The 24,801-nt window shown below is 29.2% G+C and overlaps 1 protein-coding gene across 1 annotated transcript in view; it reads left to right on the top strand.

The window, feature by feature from the left end:
• The window catches only part of LOC142351165 (uncharacterized), a 102,773-nt gene that overhangs the window by 53,905 nt on the left and 24,067 nt on the right, over nucleotides 1-24,801 (top strand). Inside the window, exons 8-9 of the mRNA XM_075403280.1 lie at nucleotides 532-665; nucleotides 22,726-22,903. Coding sequence (XP_075259395.1) covers nucleotides 532-665; nucleotides 22,726-22,903 — 312 coding nt within the window. The remainder of the gene's footprint in view (nucleotides 1-531; nucleotides 666-22,725; nucleotides 22,904-24,801) is intronic.

Raw genomic sequence — 24,801 nt, 5'->3', positions numbered from 1 at the left:
CAAGTTCTCATGTGATCTATACAAGCTTTCCTGCATTTTATTATGTATAAGTACACGATTTTTCTAGTGAGTTCACGTGAATTTTGCGTGTTTAATTTTAACAAAAATTTATTGACATTTTTCTATAACAAAATATGTCAGTTTTAGTTCCAGTTTTCAAATATGGATCATTGAACTACAAGTCAAAAGACTATCTAACATGATTATCGTCAACGCGATTTTCTTTCCGTTTATTATCAATTATTCATCAAAAAATCATTGCTATTTAAATCTTGCGCAAAAAATATCTGGTCGATTGTCTATTTGCTCATGTCGCAGAAAGAACACCGCAACTTTCAAGAGGAGACAAGAATCGAAAATGCGTGCTTGACGACTGCGTTGAAAAAACTCGTTTACAAGTTGTTAGTAACCATGAAAAAGAAGCGAACTGTAATTTTGAAAGACGTTTTTCCAAAGACCGCTTATTTTTTACAACAGTTTGCATTAGAATATTTAATCATGGAACAGATTATGGAACAGAATATTTATTAGGTTGTGTGGAACTGTTGAAGAAGTTACTCAACCCCGATCCAACTCAGAGAATCTCAATGGACAAACTGATGCAGAATGAGTGGATCAATGAGGGATACAAACAGAAACTGTGCCCAGCCCCTTTCCCAAATAAGGTATAGACAAATAAACCAGCAATTTGCTACTCTGATTTAAACAATTAGAAACAAGAATTTGGTTACATTTTAAAGCAAACAGGTGGTAAAACCAGTGCTGGGAAAGTAAATCGAATGAAAATTTTAGGAATTTGATTATGTAAAAAATTATACCGAACCATTCTAGCAAACAGAAGTATATAAATGAAAGAAACCATATTTTGTGGGAAAAAAATTAAAAGTTTTCCAAAATTATTATATCTATCAAAAAAACCTCACAGTGGGAGCGGAGACCTGTAGAAAATTGTGAAGTTCGATGTGGGATGTTTTATTAAGTTTTATGAATGTGGGATGCTTCTCATTTGAAACGAGTTAATGTGACTGCTTCCATGCTACCCAGGTCTAAACCTCAACTTATCAAGAGACTTTAAACGTCGAAATTTAAGTTTCCATTTACTTGTTACCAACTTCTTGTATCAGTTAACAAGAAAAAAATCAAATGATTGTTGATTTTCAATTTTTTTTGTTATCCTTGAAGCATCAAGTCCAGCAAATGCTGAACATCAGATCTGGGCAAAGCTAAAGTAAGTAATGTCTATATGAGTGCCTCCGTATAAAGGAGCCAACTCCATCCATGCTTAAATTTGCAAATTTTTTCATTTATTAAATTAAGCTTACTTTTACTAATATTTTCTTTAACTTAATATTTCTTGTTATTTTACTCTAAAAAACAGTAATATTATGTAAAATAACTCCATCCATGCATAAATTTGCCATTTTTTTACATTTATTAAATTAAGCTTATTTTTACTAATATTTTCAAAAATTTAATATTTCTTGTTATTTTACTCTAAAATAACAATAATAATAAAAATAAATTTATATATTTATTTTCTCTAGTTCAATCATAGAAATTAAGTTTACCAATACTATCTCTAATACCTTTATCATCAAGTTGATCTAAAGCTATAAGCATAAATTGAAAAATAAAAAAAAATTAATCAAAAATAAACCCCAACTCTCATGATTGCGCACACCATGCGCACATGCACAGTTGCGCATAGTCTCCTACTCAGAATTATGCGCAAGCATGCGGACATGAACTAATCTCTTAATTTTTTCAAAAATTTTATTTTAAATATATTTCTGGCTTATAATTTTACTAATGATAAGGCTTATAATATTATTAATGATATGGCCTATAATATTGTTAATGATATGGCTAATCAGGGAACCTAGTTCACAGATGAACTTAACAATCTACTCTTCTAATAATTTATCTATATCTATACCTTTGGCTTATAATTTACAATATATTAGATAATATTTATAATACTCTGATTCTTCTTTTATTTCTTTAGCAGGATGAATGCCCCCGGATAGATCAATAATTTTATGAGAATTTTTTATATGGCCCCTTAACCCACGAAAGCTAATAATCGAAGGGCAATATTCACACTTAACTTTAGTTGAATTACATTCTTTACATATTGAATTCTTTTTATCAAAACATGTTATTTGTTTTATAACATTACATCTATTACAAATTTTATTTGTTATATCAAATTTTGTTTGTATACTGTTATCAGTGAACGGACACCGTCCATGGCATACCAAAGTAGCTTCGCCATTGGTACCCCAATTGCTTTGCAGATTAGAATCAGTGAAACTGCTTCGTAAATTAGAATTAAAACTAGAATCAGAATTGGAATTAGAATTGGAATCAGTGAAACTTCTTTGCACATTAGAATTAGAACCACAATTAGAATTAGCGCTAGAATCAGAATTAGAATTATAATTAGAATCAGAATTAGGATTAGAGCTAAAGATAGAGCAAGGGCTAGAATCAGTGAAACTGCTTCGCAGATTAGAGCTAGAACATTTTGAAGCAGTACCTCTTAATTTAGAAGAAATTTCTTCCACACAATTAACACTTATTGTTTGATTACCACATGCACACTTACTAACTTTATCTTTATGTTCTATTTTATAATGAAAAAGCAAAGTGTGCGGGGTTGCACATTTATAATTACAATCTAAACATTTCATATTCATTATTTATAAGGAATAAAAAAAATTATATTCATTTAAATTTTCAACTATTTTTTTATTTATAATTATACTCATTTTTATATTTATAATTTTTTATTTATTTTTTATTATATTTACTTATTTAATTTTTTATTATATTTACAGTTTTATATTTAGATTTATTTATTTATTAACTTTTATAATTAATCAAACTCTATCCTTACAGTTTCATATTTATATATTTATAATTTTTTATAACTAGCTATAATTTCAAATAAACTTCTAGCATGATCTTTAGAGAGGGCAAACATACCTAAAACTTCCATGCCTAGCTTTTCATTACCCAACCCAGTTTTATCACCTATTAATTTTATAACTGCATCTCTAAATTTTTGATTATTTATATATAGATCATTTAAATCATCTCTGCCCTTTTTGTTTAGAGCTTCAGTCTCTTCGTCTATGAAGGGGCTCCGCCCTTGCTTCCCTAAGCAGCTTCCCTGATCAATATACTCTTCTTATTCTTACTCTTGATATGAAGGTGGTGACCCATCCTCACCCCCTAAATAATGCACCTGTTCTATTTATCATATGACTTGCATGTGCTATCACTTGTGCTGCAGTTCTTACTGTTGTGTTGGGTTTAATGTATTTATACATCACAAAAATGAAGCTATAATTCCACTTATGGTCGATAATGTCTTTAAACCATCAGCTTTAACTGTTTCTTTAGTTAGAACATCATTCTGAAACTTAATACCTCTTGAAGTAAGAAGTTTATTAAAGTAGAATATATAGTTATTTTTATTAATAGTATTTCTATCAGTAACACTAATCAATAGTGGTTTCATATAAGCTATAAGTTTATCTATCTCATCACTCCCTTATTTATCTTTTAAACTAAGAGCTTTAAAGTCTAGGAAATTAACTCTCGAGTCATATATCATAGTTCTATTTCTATCAATAATAATAAAAGTTTCCTCTTTCTGATTATACTTAATCAAACCATAGCGAAAAGCATCATCTGTTCCATTTGTACAATTATAATAACTATTATTTAACTCTCGAAGTAAACCATGGAAGTCATGCTTACATTTATATATTTCATTAAAATTCAAAAATAAATCTGCCCCATTATAAGTTGTTATATAAATAGTGTCACAATTCATTTTTGCCAAATTTTTTATCTGAGCTGGTTTATGACACATTCAATCATTTGGATATTTTTATTTCTTCCTTCTGTAAAACAATAAAAGTATATCCTTATTAAACTTACCACCCATGTCATCAAGAACAATAACACTATTTTAGAATTTGAGTATATTTTTCATTGTGATCATATTTATATCACCCATTTCAAATTCATCAAAGGGAGCGTCAGTCCTGGGATCAATCCAATCCTTTTCATCTTTACATACTATGATTATGGACCTCCGGTCATGCTCTGCCATAGACCTCCGGTCATGTTTCACCATTTGCTTTTGCTCTTGTCCCATCATAGACTTTTGATCTTGATTTTGATTCTGATTTTGATTCTGATTTTGATTTTGATTCTGATCTTGATTTCGATTCTGCTCTTGATTCTGACCTTGATTTTGATTCTGATAATGATTCTGATCTTGATTTTGATTCTGATCTTGATTCTGATCTTGATTTTGATCTTGATTTTGATCTAAGTATACCTTTAAATATTGTTTAACAAAATAAGTCTTACCCGTACCAGTAGCACCATAAACAATAGTATGTAATGGTGACTTTTCAAATTCAAATTTAAATAATCTTTTATTCTTAAACCCACCAAAGTTGTCTTCTAGTTTTTTATATTTACTTGGTATTGAATCATATATCATTAAAAAACATAACAATACTACTAACGAGAGTATAAGAATTAAAGAGCCGTTCTCCATTTTTATATGTTGAATATAGACTTATAATTAGCCTTAGATTTATAATTCAACTTTAACTTATAATTAGAATTGGAATTAGAATTAAACTTATAATTAGACTTATACTTGAACTTATAATTAGAATTATAATTAGAATTAAACTTATAATTAGACTTAGACTTAGATTTATACCTGATTACTTATAATTAAACATTAATATTTATTATATAAAAAATGCTTATCCTAAAATTTGAAGAATTCAATAATGAATTTGGTATTGATAATGAAACAACGAGTAATATCAGAGTAAAATATATAAGTAAAGATAAGAGTCTAACCCCAATAGAAAAAATAATGAGAGATGAGAAACCAAATATGATTAATGCTAAAAACTATAATATTATTGTTAGTTTACATCCAACTGATGGCACCCATTGGGTTCTAGTTATAAGAAGGAGAGCTGGTAAAGTTTATTACTTTGACAGTTTTGGTGTTGAGACTCCACCATTATTCTTGAAAGAATATGTTGATCTAGGCTCTAATGGAAGAATACAGGTATATGATGAATCTTATTGTGGTGCATATTTCTTATATATGATTTATCTTATTGATAGAAGATTTACAATAGAGGGTGTTTTGGATATTCTAGTTAATCAATTTAAATGTTCCGATGGATATATAAAGTGTCAGTGCTTGGGTTGTAAATCTAAAGGTAAACTCGAAAATGAAGTTGAAGGTAATGGCGATGTTAATGTTAATGGGAATCAATGAACCTGCTTTGCTTGCCAGGAGCAGAGCTCGTTCGCAGATGGAATGACAATCAGGGAACCCGCTTCTCAGATTATAATGTTAATGATAATGGTAATGACAATCAGTGAACCTGCTTTGCAGATGACAACCAAGAAACCTCCTTATCCGAAGAAGATGACATAGTATGGTCAAAGGCTCGTGATTCCCCCACCCAACAAAGAGATAAGCCCTTTTCACAATGTGGACGTGGAGGGGCCCTCCATTTAAGACATCAAGGCTTGGTGCGCCAGTAAATAGTAAAGGAAATTTATTTATCAATGTTAATGGAAATCTACAATCATGGATAACTGATAGTAATAACGGTCTATGCTCCCTTCCCAGAAAACCTCAGATGTATAATAACAGTTCATAGTGGGTGTGGTAAGACAGTCTTACTGAAGAATCTATTTATACCCGGCATACAATTTGGTATCCTATATATCATTGGTCCTACTGGAAATCAATATGATGATTTAGAGTATAAAGATATCGTGTTTATTAAGGATATAAAAGAATTGCCCCACCCCGATAAACTACCGAAAGATATAAAGAAACTCATGATATTTCATGATGTTATAGCTAAGGAACCAATTATTAATGAATACTTTTGTAGAGCTAGACATGAAAATTGTGATATGATATATCTTAAACAAAATATTTTCTCGGTAGACAGACAAAATGTTAGAGAGAATTGTAATCTATTTATAATCTATTTATTTTCTTTGAACAAACAGCCAAAGTCATCACTTCTATATATTTTGATCACTTTACTGGATCTCAAATTAGTTATAATGATTTTAGTAATATATGTGAAAAGGTGTGGTCAAGACCTTATAATTACATTGTCATTGATAAATCTAAAAATAGATATGATTGTGGTAAACTAAGAATAATTGAGAATGGAAAGCTTTAAATTTTAATAAAATTTATAATTATAACTATAAGTCTGAGTCTAAGTCTAAGTATATGTCTATTTATAAGTCTATGTCTAAAAAAAGTCTAAGTATAAATCTGAGTCTAAGTCTAATTTTAAGTATGAGTCTAAGTATAAGTCCAAGTATAAGTATAAGCCTTTAACTAAATCAAATGGACCATTGGTCAGCTGGTTACACTAGATCTGCGAAGCAGCTTCACTGATGGGGCTTCGCCCGGCTGACTACGACAGATGCAAAGTAAAACTCATTACATCCCCATTAAAGTCTATAGGTCTTCTATGCTCATCCTTAAAATGAATTTCAATATATTCCATTCTATCCTTTGATACATTTTGATATAAGATATTAGTCGGTATAATATTTATAAGATAGCCTGGTGGTTCTGTTAGAGTAAAAGTACATAGTATGTCTGTGCTATTGCCATTATCTCCAGATATAAGATTACAATTAATATTAATAGTACTAAAACCCATAATATCAATAATCTTTTTGAGATGCATATTTACCTTGATCATATACTTTTTTCTAAATCCTAGTAATGAGGCTATTGAGTTTGCTACATCAAAGTTAATTGCACCTTGTTTTATTTCCATTAAACATTTCATTGTATTCTTATCGGGTTCTATTATAACATTAGCCTTAGTTTCTTCTTTTATTAATTGTGCTATTTCACTTAATTCATATGCACACGCTGTAACAGCTGAAATCGGTGAAACCGCTTCGCGGATGTTCCATTATGGGGCGAAGCCCATGTTTCACTATACAAAAATTGATTATTCCCTCAATTCACATTAAACACCGAATAATAAACAGATAATCTAATTAAACCTAATTTTGTTGTTTTAAGTATACGTTCGCTAAAGTTAAACTTTTCTGTTGGCTTCATCATTCTAAATTTGAGTGTATGTTCTTCTTTAATTTTAGTTAAAGCTTCATGTATCTTTTGTAGTTCCCATAAGATTAAATTGTCAGTCAATTTTTGACTTATAAAAATGGACTTCGATTTGAATACAACTTATGAATTTAATAATGATATACACAAAAGTAAGATTATAAAATATAAACCAAGTAATCCAGCAACAATGAATACGGTTAAAACTAAAATTAATATCAATCTCAATAGAGAAGAGAACCATTTAAATATACACGATTCATATCTAGAGATAGAGTTTGTTGTATCAAATAATGCTGGTGGTGTATTTGCTAATGATGCTAATACCAGATTAGCTAATTATGGTATGATGGCATTATTTAGTTCAATTAAGCTCGAAACTAGTGGTGGTAGAACAATTGAATATATAGATCATTGTCGTCCTAATCTATTGTTGTATAAGCTATTAACTAGTACCGATGATGAAGATGAGAGTGGTTTTGTTAGAACTCAAGGTAAAAGAGATAGTCAACTCAAAGGTGATCATGTTGCTGCAGAAAGAGGTCATATGTATATGATGGTTAAGATGAGTGATCGATTTGGTTTTGTGAATGACTTAGAAAAGATTATATATGGGTTAGGATTTAAACTAATAATAAAAAGAAAGAATAATGATATAGCTTTATTTAGAGTTGATGCTGATCCTGGCCGGGTGGCTAATCAAGGTAATATATAAATTAGAGATATATCATGGTGTATACCTATTATTGATCCTAGTAATGATAACAGAATAATTGTTCAGAAATTATTAAATAAAAAGAATAATATTGGTTTTAGTTATCTTGAAAGAAAGACTTTTTATAAGAATGTACCCAATGCCACTAACTTCTTATTTGATTTGGGTATGGAAAGTGGTTTTGGAAAACCACATTATATAATAATTGGTTTTGAAAATAATAATAATAATGAACAAACTCATGATGCAAGTACATTTGATATAATGAATGTTACTGAATGTTATTGTAAGATACGTAGTGAGTTTTATCTTGAGAATTGAACGAATATTAATTATGGTACTAATAATTACAATGAGGCTTTTAAAGAGATTGTTAACATTAATAAAGATTATAATGGATTACCTCATAATATTAAACCATATATAAATCATAGAATATTCAAAAGTAGTTATAGAAAATATGTACCTGATACTAGATATCAATATGATCATACAGGACCACAACCAATACAACTTAATTTTAATTTTAGTGCTGCAGTTGCTGATGTTATATGTCACGCATTAATAGTACTAAAACCCATAATGTCAATAATCTTTCGAGATACATATCTACCTTGATCATATACTTTTTTGTCTAAATCCTAGTAATGAGGCTATTGAGTTTTCTACATCAAAGTTAATTGCACCTTGTTTTATTTCCATTAAACATTTCATTGTATTCTTATCGGGTTCTATTATAACATTAGCCTTAGTTTCTTCTTTTATTAATTGTGCTATTTCACTTAATTCATATGCACACGCTGTAACAGCTGAAATCGGTGAAACCGCTTCGCGGATGTTCCATTATGGGGCGAAGCCCATGTTTCACTATACAAAAATTGATTATTCCCTCAATTCACATTAAACACCGAATAATAAACAGATAATCTAATTAAACCTAATTTTGTTGTTTTAAGTATACGTTCGCTAAAGTTAGACTTTTCTGTTGGCTTTATCATTCTAAAGTTGGGTGTATGTTCTTCTTTAGTTTTAGTTAAAGCTTCATGTATCTTTTGTAGTTCCCCTAGGATTAAATTGTCAGTCATTTTTTGACTTATAAAAATGGACTTCGATTTGAATACAACTTATGAATTTAATAATGATATACACAAAAGTAAGATTATAAATTATAAACCAAATAATCTAGCAACAATGAATACGGTTAATACTAATATTAATATCAATCTGAATAGAGAAGAGAACCTTTTAAATATACACGATTCATATCTCGAGATAGAGTTTGTTGTATCAAATAATGCTGGTGGTGTATTTGCTAATGATGCTAATACCAGATTAGTTAATTGATGATGGCATTATTTAGTTCAATTAAGCTTGAAACTAGTGGTGGTAGGACAATTGAATATATAGATCATTGTCGTCCTAATCTATTGATGTATAAGCTATTAACTAGTACTGATGATGAGAGTGGTTTTGTTAGAACTCAAGGTAATAGAGATAGTCAACTCAAAGGTGATCATGTTCCTGCAGAAAGAGGTCATATGTATATGATGGTTAAGATGAGTGATCTATTTGGTTTTATGATTGACTTAGAAAATATTATATATGGGTTAGGATTTAAACTAATATTAAAAAGAAATAATAATGATAGAGCTTTACTTAGAGTTGATGCTGATCCTGGCCGGGTGGCTAATCATGGTAATAAAGAAATTAGAGATGTATCATGGTGTATACCTAGTATTGATCCTAGTAATGATAATAGAATTATTGTACAGAAAGTATTCAATAAAAAGAATAATATTGATTTTAGTTATTATGAAGGAAAGACATTTTATAAGAATGTACCCAATGCCACTAACTTCCTATTTGACTTGGGTATGGAAAGTGGTTTTGGAAGACCACAATATACAATAATTGGTTTTGAAAATAAAATTGTTAATCAACAAACTCATGATGCAAGTACATTTGATATAATGAATGTTACTGAATGTTATTGTAAGATAGGTAGTGAGTTTTATCTTGAGAATAGAACGAATATTAATTATGGTACTAATAATTACAATGAGGTTTTTAAAGAGATTGTTAACATTAATAAAGATTTTATTGGATTACCTCATAATAATAAACCATATAAAAATGATCGAATATTCAAAAGTAGTTAGAGAAAATATGTACCTGATACTAGATATCAAAATGATCATACAGGACCACAACCAATACAACTTAATTTTAATTTTAGTGCTGCAGTTGCTGATGTTATATGTCACACATTAATAGTACTAAAACCCATAATATCAATAATCTTTCGAGATACATATTTACCTTGTTCATATACTTTTTTTCTAAATCCTAGTAATGAGGCTATTGAGTTTTCTACATCAAAGTTAATTGCACCTTGTTTTATTTCCATTAAACATTTCATTGTATTCTTATCCAGTTCTATTATAACACTAGCCTTAGTTTCTTCTTTTATTAATTGTGCTATTTCACCTGATTCATATGCACCCGCTGTAACAGCTGAAATCGATGAAACCGCTTCGCGGATGTTACCATTATGGGGCGAAGCCCATGTTTCACTATACAAAAATTGATTATTCCATTATTCAAATTAAATCTAATAATAATAATTAAATCTAATAATCTAATTAAACCTAATTTTGTTGTTTGAATAGGTTCGCTAAAGTTAAACTTTTCTGTTGGCTTTATCATTCTAAAGTTAAGTGCATGTTCTTTTTTAGTTTTAGTTAAAGCATTTGTAGTTCCCATAAGATTAAATTGTCAGTCATTTTTTGACTTATAAAAATGGACTTTGATTTGAATACAACTTATGAATTTAATAATGATACACACAAAAGTAAGATTATAAAATATAAACCAAATAATCTAGCAACAATGAAAAGGGTTAATACTAATATTAATATCAATCTCAATACAGAAGAGAACCATTTAAAAATACACGATTCATATCTAGAGATAGAGTTTGTTGTATCAAGTAATGCTGGTGGTGTATTTGCTAATGATGCTAATATCAGATTAGTTAATTAGGGTATGATGGCCTTATTTAGTTCAATTAATCTTGAAAATAGTGGTGGTAGGACAACTGAATATATAGATCATTGTCGTCCTAATATTTTGATGTATAAGCTATTAACTAGTACCGATGACGAATATAAGAGTGGTTTTGCTAGAAATCAAGGTAATAGAGATAGTCAACTCAGAGATGATCATGTTGCAGAAAGAGGTCATATGTATATGATGGTTAAGATGAGTGATCTATTTGGTTTTGTGAATGACTTAGAAAAGATTATATATGGGTTGGGATTTAAACTAATATTAAAAACAAATAATAATGATAGAGCTTTATTTAGAGTTGATGCTGATCCTGGCCGGGTGGTTAATCACGGTAATATAGAAATTAGAGATATATCATGGTGTATACCTAGTATTGATCCTAGTAATGATAATAGAATTATTGTTTAGAAAGTATTAAATAAAAAGAATAATATTGATTTTAGTTATTATTAAAGAAAGATGTTTTATAAGAATGTACCGAATGCCACTAACTTCTTATTTAATTTGGGTTTGGAAAGTGGTTTTGGAAGACCACATTATATAATAAATGGTTTTGAAAATAATAATGTTAATGAACAAACTCATGATGCAAGTACATTTGATATAATGAATGTTACTGAATGTTATTGTAAGATAGGTAGTGAGTTTTATCTTGAGAATAGAACGAATATTAATTATGGTACTAAAAATTATAATGAGGCTTTTAAAGAAATTGTTAATTTTAATAAAGATTATAATGGATTACCTCATAATATTAAACCATATATAAATCATAGAATATTCAAAAGTAGTCATAGAATATATGTATTTGATACTCGATATCAAAGTGATCATACAGGACCACAACCAATACCACCTAATTTTAATTTTAGTGCTGCAGTTGCTGATGTTATATGTCACGCAATAGTAATAACTAGAAAGGTTATTGTTGTTAATAGTGATGGTAATAAGATGGTCGATATAGTGTCGTAGAGACTGATAGCCGGAGGCTTTTAGTTTCTTAAGGAAACTAATGTCCAAAGGTCTATAGTCTCGTAGTCATAGTATACTTATATCTAATAGTATAGTTATAGTTAGTAATAATAGTATAGTTATATTTATAGTTATATACTTGTACATATACATAGTAAAACCCATATACTTAATCTTGTACTTATACACCGTAATACCCATATGCTTATAGTTATACTTATAGCTAGTTAGCTCAAATCATTATCTTAATCAAACTATTTCCTACTAGCATTAACAAAACCTTTCGCATAAATAGTATCTAGTTTCGTTTTATTCTCTAGAGTTAGACCTCTAGCTTCAAGTTTAGTCTTGGGCTTAGGAAATGGCTTAGGGTTAGGCTTGGATTGGGGAACCAAGGGTGAAGCCGCTTTAGTCTTAGGCTTAACAACAAAGGGATTATACTTTTTATTTTCCATTATTTTTTATACATAAATATGAGTAGCCTTAATAAGTTTAAAACTAATTCTTATTGTGTTGGTGGTAGGCATTATAGGGTTGCTAATAATATAAGAGGGGTTATCTCAGCCAAAGGAACTAAGATGTTAAAGTGTAATTGTATTAAGTGTAAAAGGAATAAATTAATGACTGTCAGTGATGCAACAATAGAAGCAGAATGATTGACAGATTTCTTCAGAAGTGTTGGTAAAGCAACAGTTAACTTTGGAAAGAAAGTTGCTAATAACCCTGTAAGGGCTTTAGAGATTGCAAGTAAAATAGGGAGTGCAGCTGCAACTAGAAACCCTAAAGCAGCTCTAGCAGCCACACCTGATTTAAATAAAATTGCAACTACTGGTGAAGGTATAAAAGTAGTACAGAAAGGTAGAGGGTTATATTTAGGTACTAAGGAGAGATAGTTTAATTTAATTATATTAGAGTTTAAATATTAGAATTTAAATACAAATATGGGTATAACTATAATTATAACTATGACTAGGACTACAGCTATATCTACATCTAATGGTAAATATTATTACTAATATTTATATTACTAAATACATTATTATAACTAAACACCAATAACTTTAGTTTAAAAAACACTCAATTTACTTTTCTTGTTCTTCATATATTCTTCGTATACTTTGATCAATTCATTATAATCGTCATTATCTATTTTATTATCATTCATTGATTTAGTATATAGTTTATTAAATTTATCAATAAACTGTTTACTTAAAATACATTTGTGAATACTTCATAATTTTATTTCTTATTTTAGTATAAATTGTTTTTGATAATGAACCGCAAACAGTTGCTGTAGCAAAAGCTGTTGGTATAGAGGGTAATTCGATTCCGTTAATGCTACTGATGATGTAATTGCAGTTGTTGCTATAGATGATAATAGTATTTCTGTTATCTCAGCAATGTTAATGTAATTCTTATATCTACTTAACTTCTTATTATAGTTACTAGCTTCAGTTTCATAATAATTTCAAATATCTTTTATAATGTTAATATTGTTTTTAAATTTATATATTAGCTTGAATCTTTTCATTTATCGATCTGATACAGATGATAGATCGGGATATAATAATCTTTCATTCGGTGCTGATGGTTGACTCATTTTCAATCGTAAAACAACTCAATATCTTTCCTTATATCTTCTTGTTTAAACTCATAATGCATCTCTAGTATTGCTTGTTCTTTGTTGTCTACTAGCTTACTTTCTAGTAATATAGCTATTATATATTTTATAACCATCTTCATCATTAATTTATGGTTTTCTCTTAAACTTCTCCATCTATCAACACATGCATCACCCAATTGAATATTAGTATAAATTTAATGTTATCAAACTCCACTTTGAATTCATTATATTTAGAAATATTATCAGCGGAAACCTTGTTGCCAAAATGAACAATATTAGTTTAAATTTGAGTCAACTTATTGGCTAATGTGGATATATTAGATGAGTTAAGAGAAACTAGTCCAACTGTGTCACCATCAATCCACACAGTATCCCCATTGGTTGTAAATGATGGCAAACCAATAATGTTTGCATTTAGTTGGCCAATTGTAACTTCTTCAAATTTACCTTTTCTTAGTTCAGTTATGTTTTTACTTAAAATATCTGTTTTATTATTAGAAGATAATAGGTTATTGTCACAATAATCTTTTATAACAACATCTTTTTCATCTATGGGAGGGTGTACATTTGTAATTTTATAAGCATCTTTCATGTCAACATTATCCTTATCTTCTAGGAATAAACCATGAGCCTTACTTAGTGTTAAGTTGTCCATTGATGTTGATGTTAATTGATGTTTAGCCTGATTGAATCGATTTCTTGTCATCTTTGTATTTGTTTACAGTAAGAATTATATCTAATGATTCCAAAACCTTACTAATAGATTCAAAATCAAACTCCAGTTTTAATAGTTCCTGTTCATAATATTTACCTTCTATTATCTCTCAATTAATATCTTCTATTTTATTTGTTGGTGGTTGGGTTTTTAGAACTTCAATCACTTTAAACATATCTCTATTCCAGTTAGAAGTGTATCCTGTAGAGAAAAGGTTACGTTTGTCAGCATTCCTGACATAATCACCGACTTTAATTTTGGGTTTAATATTCTTAAAACTAAAAGTGTATTTAACCCTATCGGGATTATTAGAAGCATCAACGGGTGTCATAATAATAGTAGAGTGAATGTTATTGTTATAGGTTTTTACTGCATCATTTAATACATTTACCCAATTACCATTACCCTTGATGAACATTGGTTTATTAATTATGTGTAATAAAGTTCTGTTAAATCTCTCTATAAATACAGCCTTTAAATCACTAAGCAGAATATTTTTCCATCTCATATTCTTTAAGTAAAGATTTAAATGCTTTATTGTAAAACTCGCCACCTCTATCTACCCGTAACTTCTCTGGTTTTTGACTTTCAGAGCCACCCTGTGGATATTCACCTAATACTATTTTAAAGCCATTAGTTATAGATAAAAACAGATTTATTCTTCAATGGAATAGCCCATGCATATTTTGTGAATATATCTATAACTGTTATATATAGTCTTAAATTTTTTATTTTTTTTACTTAGAGATGACTTGTCTATCAAATCAGCAGACCATGTTTCATCTTTATATAATGTTATTATTCTTTCTCTTCAAAACTTTGTTATTTGAGGACTGAATACTTCTTTAGCTAATAGTTGTCGTTTAGTTTTAATTTGGTCTTGTTGTTTTTCCACCATTATTTATTTACCATAATCAAAAACAAAATTGTCTAGTTGTTCTTTATTTATAATATTCATAGATAATAGTTGTTTAGATATATTTAACATTTCATCATATAATCCATCATGACCAGCTTTTGTTTCTAGTATAAGTAATTCTAGTCTTTCTACTAAATTATTTGGGTTAGGCTTGTTATTTAAACCCCTACCAAATACATCATATTTTACCCCCAGTATCCGTTTTATTAATCTATATCTACTGCTTTTCTTATCACCTTTTCCTAAATCATATCTAATATCTAGTTCAAATCTTCTAATTTTGTTTTCATCTTCTTCGATATTACTATAAAACACATTTGATTCAGTAAGAAAGCTAGTAAATGCATCGGAGAATTCATATATATTATCCCTAACTAAAAATGCACCCTGTTCTAGAGTTATATCAACATCATTAATTTTATATCTTCTAGTAGGTAAATCTACGAGATTTAATTTTAATTGAGGTTTAGTTTGACCCCCATTTCATGAAGAAAATTGGTCTTTGTATCAACAAAAATGGTGCTATGACTTGAGTTTCCTTTATGGTCCCCTTTAACGTTTCATTATTCTTGTAAGCGTTTTCATCGATCTGGGAAGCAGCTTCATCGATGGTTTTAGTTTCTTTATCCAACTGTTGATTTTGCCAATCTATTGCTCTTAATGTTTGTTCACTCAATGCTAGATTCTCTTCATTGTGGGTATTTAAAATTTTAGTTAAAGGATCAAATAAATCTTCAATGTCACCATAATATTCTTGATGTCTTAATTTATCTTCTAATCTATTCCTTCTGTTTAGTTTGTCGAGTTTATCTAATTCTATAAGTTTATCTAGCTTAATCATTTTCTATTTGTAAAGATAAAATTTAAGTTTCATCTACAGTTCTCTGTGTGTTATACATTAATGCGTTATAATACTCCATATGTTTAGCATTGTTACAATTCTTTATTCTATGTTTAATTATGGCTTTACTTCAATATTATATCTCTTTGCATGTTCTATAAATCATTCTTTAGTATGACGAAATCTAAATCTATTGAGATACAAACATAATCTACAAGTGTAATGTTTAAATCTGAGGTAAGATATGTGTTTATTTACTTTAGACATTCTACATACTAGATACTGATTAGGGTCATTAAAGTGGGTATGCCTATGATCATGTCTCTCTCTATAGGTTATAATCTTATCACATACAAAACATGAGAGTTGTTTACTTTGACACCAAGCCTTATCCTTACACTTAGCACATTTGGTGCTTTACATTTTTATATTATTGAAAAGGTATATAATGATATTATTTCAAATTTACCCTATAAAAATGGCTCATCTAGATAACACGGTAATCACTGATTCAGAGCAACCCTGTGGATAGTCACCTAATACTATTTTAAAGCCATTAGTTATAGATAAAAACAGATTTATTCTTCAATGGAATAGCCAATGCATATTTTGCGAATATATCTATAACTGTTATATATAATCTTAAATTTATTATTGTTTTTACTTAGAAATGATTTGTCTATCAAATCAGCAGCCCATGTTTCATCTTTATATAATGTCATTATTCTTTCTCTTCAAAACTTTGTTATTTGAGGACTGAATACTTCTTTAGCTAGTAGTTGTTGTTTAGTTTTAATTGGGTCTTGTTGTTTTTCCACCATTATTTATTTACCATAATTAAAAACAAAATTGTCTAGTTGTTCTTTATTAATAATATTCATAGATAATAGTTGTTTAGATATTTTTAACATTTCATCATATAATCCATCATGACCAGCTTTTGTTTCTAGTATACGTAATTCTAGTCTTTCTACTAAATTATTTTGGTTAGGCTTGTTATTTAAACCCCTACCAAATAATCATACTTCACCCCCAGTATCCGTTTTATTGTTCTATATCTACTGCTTTTCTTATCACCTTTTCCTAAATCATATCTAATATCTAGTTCAAATCTTCTAATTTTGTTTTCATCTTCCTCGATGTTACTATAACACACATTTGATTCAGTAAGAAAGCCAGTAAATCCATCTGAGAATTCATATATATTATCCCTAACTAAAAATGCACCCTGTTCTAGAGTTATATCAACATCATTCATTTTATATCTTCTAGTAGGTAAATCTACGAGATTCAATTTTAATTGAGGATTAGTTTGACCCCCATATCATGAAGAATATTGGCTGTCTTTGTATCAACAAAAATGGGGCTATATCTTGAGTTTCCTTTATGGTCCCCTTTAACGTTTCATTATACTTGTAAGCGTTTTCACCGATCTGGGAAGCAGCTTCATCGATGGTCTTAGATTCTTTATCCAACTGTTGATTTTGCCAATCTATTGCTCTTAATGTTTGTTCACTCAATGCTAGATTCTCTTCATTGTGGGTATTTAAAGTTTTAGTTAAAGGATCAAATAAAATTTCTATGTCACCATAATATTCTTGATGTCTTAATTTATCTTCTAATCTATTTCTTCTGTTTAGTTTTTCTAGTTTATTTAGTTCTATAAGTTTATCTAGCTTACTCATTTTCTATTTGTAAAGATAAAATTTAAGTTTCATCTACCGTTCTCTGTGTGTTATACATTAATGCGTTATAGTACTCCATATGTTTAGCATTGTTACAATTCTTTATTCTATGTTTAATTATGGATTTACTTCAATATTATATCTCTTTGCATGCTCTATAAATCTTTCTTTAGTATGAAAAAATATAAATCTATTGAGATACAAACATAACCTACAAGTGTAATGTTTAAGTCTGAGGTAAGATATGTGTTTATTTACTTTACACATTCTACGTACTAGATACTGATTAGGATCATTAAAGTGGGCATGTATATGATCATGTCTCTTTCTATAGGTTATAATCTTATCACATACAAAACATGAGAGTTGTTTACCTTGACACTCATCACAACTACAACACCAAGCCTTACCCTTACACTTATCACATTTGGTGCTATACATTTTTATAGTATTGAAAAGGTATATAAATATTATTTCAAATTTTCCCTATAAAAATGGCTCATCTAGATAACACGGGAATCACTGATTCTAGAAGTAAACATCTCCAATTTGGAAGTGAACGAGTTCAATTTGGGGGTGGGCAAGCTCAATCTTCAAGTAGGCAATCAAGTTCTTTCGATATGGCAATCTAAATGTTGATAAATAAAAACAAAAGAAAAGTAGAAAACAAACCAGTGCATAAAGAAGAACAAAAGAGGGAAGCTGAAAAAGGTATAGAATCAATCAGATGGTTTAGTCAAATAAATGAAGAGATAAAGAAGTCATATGATGAATATGATGCAAAAACAAAACATCGGGAAAAGAATATGCGTGAGTCGCTGCTAAATGCAGAAGCCAAGTACTTTAAAGATGAAGATGGATAATCATCTAGAGATGGAGAATCATCTAGAGATCGAGATAAAGATTCAGATTCAGATTTAGATTCATCTAAAGATTCGGATTCATCTGTCGAAGATGTCTATTCTAAAAAGCCTAAAACTAATTCTATTAAGATTATATGTGAAGAATGTAATGAAGGGTTAACTCAAAAGAATTATGGTAGACACATTCCATCACCTAAACATAAAAAGAATGAGCGACTATATAACAGCAAAAAAATTATTGAGGATGCTAATGAGAGTGGGAAGAAAATTACTTATAAAGATATCGAACAAAAGTTGGATAAGCAGTATTCACAACTAGAAGGATTAAAGCATTGTGATAGTTGTGGCATGTATCTTGATAATAATACTGCTTATAAAAAGCATGTGACAACATTAAAACATAAAAATAATTTAAGACTAATTAATGGAGATATAATAAAGAATGGAGATAATTTTGATTGTGTAACATGTAAGAATTCCATAAGTCAATATAGTGTGGAACAACGTTTTAAAACAAAGACACATCTGGATAATGTCGGGGGAATAACTAAAGATCTGCGAAGCAGTTTCACTGATAAAATAACTAAGACAGTTCAGGTTATTGTGATATATGTAACACTAGATAAGACAATAAAAAGAAACACATCGAACCAGAACAATATAATGAAAATATTAAAGCAAAAAAACTTGTTGAAGAAAAGTGGAGAGATAGAGTTAATGAGTTAGGATTAGATCATAGCATGAAGCATAATCAAATAATAGTAACGAGTACTGATTATGAGGATCCTAGATTCTTAGAAGCATTGGAGGCATTCCACAACATACATCCCCATATTAAGTTTAACACCTTTGATGTAGTACGGTATACAAAACCTACCGATGATAAGTTAGAAGAAATTGAACTCACATTTAGGTTAATGACTAGACATTATAATGGACCTTATGACTTGGATTTATTGAGTGGAGAACTTGAGTCTAGAATGCAGCAACAGTAAATGAATTAATCTGGTTGGAGTATGCAAAGACTTATCAAAAGAACAATGTATATACACAGGTTTTATCCAACTGGTGGATGTATTACTGAGTTACTATTCACATCTAGATATATACTTAATATAAAGAATACTGATAATAATTGTTTACTGCGGTGTTTAATTGCTTATCTACATCCTGCTTAAGATAATTCTAATAAAGTACGTAGTTATAATACAACTGAATATATTAATGAGATAAAATTACCAAAGATACCACCTCCCTATGGATATAAAGGTTTGCAGAAAATACAAGAGATGAATGAAGATAAAGTATTATTTAATGTGTTTAATCTAAATAAAAATGCAACTATTAATCCTGTATTAATCAATCATAATGATCCTAAAGGATGTAATATATTATATTGGGATAATCATTATCTACTATGTAAAGATGTATCATTTCATTAAGGCCACCTAAAAATAAATGTTATCCATGTCTTAAGTGTTGTGTGTCATTTAGAACTGAAGATGCATTGAATAAATATTTAAAGATGTGTAATGATACTGGAAGAAGAACATTCCATAATAATGATTATCTAAAGTTTGATAAGTTCCATTATAAGAACAGAGTACCATTTGCTATTCAATATGATTTTGAATGTATAATAAAAGATGGGAAACACATACCAATTGCTTGTGGGTTATATATAAAAAATGACTATCCTGATATATTAGAAGATGAGTATGAAAGTTATTGTGGTGAGTGTGTAGTTGATTGGTTTATAAGTAGGATGAGTTATTATAATAAATTATTTAAAGATATATTTAGTATAAATATTCCAATAAAAGAAGATAGTATTACTCCACTTACTAATATCCTTTATTTTTGTAATGAGGAAATGGTTGAAGACCCGCGAAGCGGCTTCGCCGATATTGTTAGAGTTCATGATCACCTAAACGTTAAACTTATAGGATATGCTCATAATAGGTGTCACCTTCAAGCTAAAAAAAATTTTGTACCAATGTATGCATTTAATTCTACAAACTATGTTAACCACTTTTTTATAACTAAACTAGCAAAAAATATTAACTTAATGTATTAACTAAAACTGATGAGAATTATATATGTATTGATATGGGACATGCAAGGCACTAGATAAGTTTAGGTTCTTCCATCCACTTAGCTTAGATGCTATAAGTCAAACACTGAGTGATAGAGATTGTGTAACATTAAACAAACATGGATTAGAGAGACGTAAAATTATATTCCTTTATGAGTGGTTTGATAGCATGGATAAAATTAATAATAGAAAACTACCACCTTAAGAAGCATTCTATTCTAAGTTGAAACAATATAGTATTACAGATAAGGAATATAAGCAAGCAATAGATTGTTGGAATAATACTGGATGTGAGACAATAAAGGATTATATGATGTTATATCGTAAAACTGATGTATTATTATCGGTAGCTGTATTCGAAAAATTTAGAGATAATTGATAAGAATATTATGAAATGGATCCTTGTTATACATATTCCACTCCCGAATTGACATGATTGGGTTGTGTGGATTAAAATATACTAACGTTAGACTTAAATATTACAAAGAAAATACAGTTAATATTTATGACACAATACAACAAAGTATTAGAGGCTGGTTATCTTCAGTATTAGGTAATTGTCATGTAAAATGTAAGAATAAACAAATAGATCCTGAGTATACTGTGAAAGAGAATTATTTAAAGTATTTAGACTTCAACTCATTGTATGCTTCTGCTATGGTACAAGCTTTACCTACTGAAGAAATCAAAGTATGTGATTGGCGAAGCGGCTTCGCCGATTATCCAGTATATACTAGATCTAGCTCTAATACTGGATATATCTATACCATTGATATAAAGTATAATGATGAGTTGAAATAGAAAACAAAGAAGTATCCATTCTTTCCTGAAAAGACTAAAGCAAACATTGATCAGTTCGCAGATTATCAAATGAAAATAAAAAGAAAGGATATAAACCTAATGAGAAGTTGATGATAAAGTTGACAGTTAAGGAAGACTATGTAATAGATAGAGAGATGTTAGATAGGTATTTGGATAATGGATTGAAGTTAGATGACATTGCAATTAAGCAAAAGTTAGAGTATAGTAAAAGCGAATGGCTAAAGCCTTATATCTAGCTGTCTATATTGAGTTGGGGAAAATGAAAGATGAGATGCCTAATGACACTACTATAGAAGCTTGTTTCCTTAAAGCTAAAGCATATTGTTATACTACAGTTAAAGGTGAAGAAGAGAAAAAGTTAAAAGGAAAAACTAAAGCTACTATTAAAAACCAAATGAATATAGAAGATTATAAAAATGCTATATATGGGGGTGTAAGTAAATATGTAACTAATTTTACTATTGATAGAAATAAACATCATTAAGAAACAAAATAACAATTCAAGATAGCTATAGATTCATTTGATGATAAAGGTGTTAGAGATAGTAATGGTAAATTTAGATTATATGAATGAAGTAGAGAAAATGTATAAAAATTTATTTTTATTATTATTGTTTTTTTAGAGTAAAATAACAAGAAATATTAAATTTTTGAAAATATTTGTAAAAATAAGCTAATTTAATAAATGTAAAAAAAATGGCAAATTTAAGCATGGATGGAGTTATTTTACATATTATTATTGTTTTTTGGAGTAAAATAACAAGAAATATTAAGTTAAAGAAAATATTAGTAAAAGTAAATATAAATGAAAAAAATTGCAAATTTTAGCATGGATGGAGTTGGCTCCTTTATACGGAGGCACTCATATACACATTACTAAAGTAGAGAATGGAATTTGGGTAAAGCTAAAATAGAGAATCGAATTTGGGTAAAGCTAAAGTAGAGAATCGAATTTGGGTAAAGCTAAAGCACAGAATCGAATTTGGGCAAAGTTAAAGTAGAGAATCGAATTTGGGTAAAGCTAAAGTAGAGAATCGAATTTGGGTAAAGCTAAAATAGAGAATCGAATATGGGTAAAGCTAAAGATCTAATTTGGGTCCAGCAAAAGTAGAGCATCAAATTTGGGTAAAGCTTAAGTCAGGTATTAACCAAGATATCGTTTTACTGACCAAAAAACTTAAACTTTAAATTTCATCAGTACGAAACTTCAACCTATACCTATTTTTAGATCAAAGCAGAGTCTCTTAACAAGGCGATTCTTGAATTCATGGATGACAAGTTCCAGATGAGTAGTAGCCAGACAGTGAAAGTGTTGTTGCAAAACCAGAGCTGTTCAATGTTCTCTGTCTACCATCTACTCATAAAGAGACTGCACAACTACATGAACAGGGCTGGAAGTCTCATCGGTTAGATTCATAAACCCACCAATAAAAATTCAGGAAATTCTACATGAAAAAAAAAACGTTCAGAAACGTTTAGGTAGTTTTGTCTTACCTAAACTTTACCTAAAAAATAATTGAAAATTAAGGGAGATCATATTAACGTTTACCTTAATTGTTCCGACCCCACTTGTGGGGGAAGGAACTATATACTCAAATGGTTTTTTTGTTCAGTCAATTTTGGCCGATCGATATATTCATCGTAGAGAAATGTGAGTGGTATTATTAAAAAGCTGGTCCAGCCTAGAATTTGAAATTAAAAATATTTTTTTGATTTTCGTATTTTTCGAGGAGTTATCAAGGATTGAAATTTTGTGTAAACACGACATATTTGGTATGATTTCGTTCACTTTAGTGTAATTTTTCTTCAATTTATGATCTTTTCTTTAAAAATTTTTCATTAAAAATTACATTTCACGCCACAAAAGGACTCAATTTCGTATTTATAATACACAAAAGGTGATAAAAAGACTAGTTCTGGTCTCATAGGGAAGTTTACAACAAAAAAAATTCGAATTCTAATTGAGAGCTGTTTTTTTTCGAAAACTTCATATTTTTTAGGTCACCTAGAGACTGGTCATTTTCATATCGATGTATTGTTATTGATAAACCTAATTTACAGTAAAATGACGCCTAATGAACAAAAAACACGTTTTCAAGGATTCGCTCACGTTTTTTATCGCTCATGTTTTTAAAATGAAATTTTGATTTACTTTTTGAGGTTTTACTGAATTTTTGGAGCCCTAGGGCAAAAAAATCGTTGACTAAAAGTGCGAGGGGTTTTAGTGAAAGCATTAGTAAAGGCATTCAGTGCTTTGATTGGACAGCTAATGACTGTTAAGACTTTATATATAGTTTTTCGAAATTTTTTTAAACATTAACCGATCATAAACTTATTTTTGTAAATTTTAACTCAGTCTCAGTACTGAAAAGATCCCCTTCCCTTCTACTGCAACCAAAATTACTCTGTTTAGCGATTTTATCTTCTAACTACTGGTTTTATGACTTCGATGCCACAAGATTTCAAAAACAATTTTTTTTTATTTTTTTGGTAATTTGGTATTTTGGAATCTTTTTGAAATTTATCACAATATTCTAAATTGGATAGCTGCCGTTGGTTTAAGGAAGACGTTCAATGAATCATAGATAAAGTTTTCAGAGAAATGCTTGTGGTTTAATTGGCTTCGACACTTTCTTCTCGCACTATTCTACTTATTTTTTGGTTTTTGCCTATATTTGTTGTCGTTTTCATAGTCATAAGACTTATTGTGACATCTTATTGATTAGCCATGCAAGACAAACATCATTGTTCTTCTGCCGCGTCATGACCGAGCTTATTTGTTGACTTTTAATGAAAGCTATTGAATTTAATGCCTGTTAAAACTTCAAAAATAATTTTTCGAAAAAAATTTTGAACAATAACGAATCGTAAACTTATATTCTTGAACTGTACGAACGCCTCAGTATTAACCGGAACTCTTTTTTTTCTTACTTCAACGAAAATAATTTAATTTGCGGCTTTTTCTTTTAACTATTAGTTTGATAAAATCGATGCGCGAGTTTTCATAAATTTTTTTGAAAATTTGGAAAATTTTCGGATTCGTTTGTGATTCTTCTGAAATCTCATCTCATTATCCTATTACTGTTAGTTCCAATTCGCTTAGAAAGGATGTTCAAAGGATCATAGATAAAATTTTCAGAGAAAAGTTTATGGTTTAAATGGCTTCGACGATTTCTTCTTGCACTTTTCTACTGAATTTTTGGTTTTTGCCTGTAAACGTTGTTGTTTTCTTTGTCAATGACTTATTGCAATGTCTTATCGTATCGATGATTTTTCAATGACAAAATTATTGTCGTCTCATCGA

This window comes from Convolutriloba macropyga, chromosome 12 (assembly GCF_964194025.1).
Source record: "Convolutriloba macropyga chromosome 12, txConMacr16.3, whole genome shotgun sequence".
Lineage (NCBI taxonomy): Eukaryota > Metazoa > Xenacoelomorpha > Acoela > Convolutidae > Convolutriloba > Convolutriloba macropyga.
This window is presented reverse-complemented; position numbering and strand designations above follow the sequence as displayed.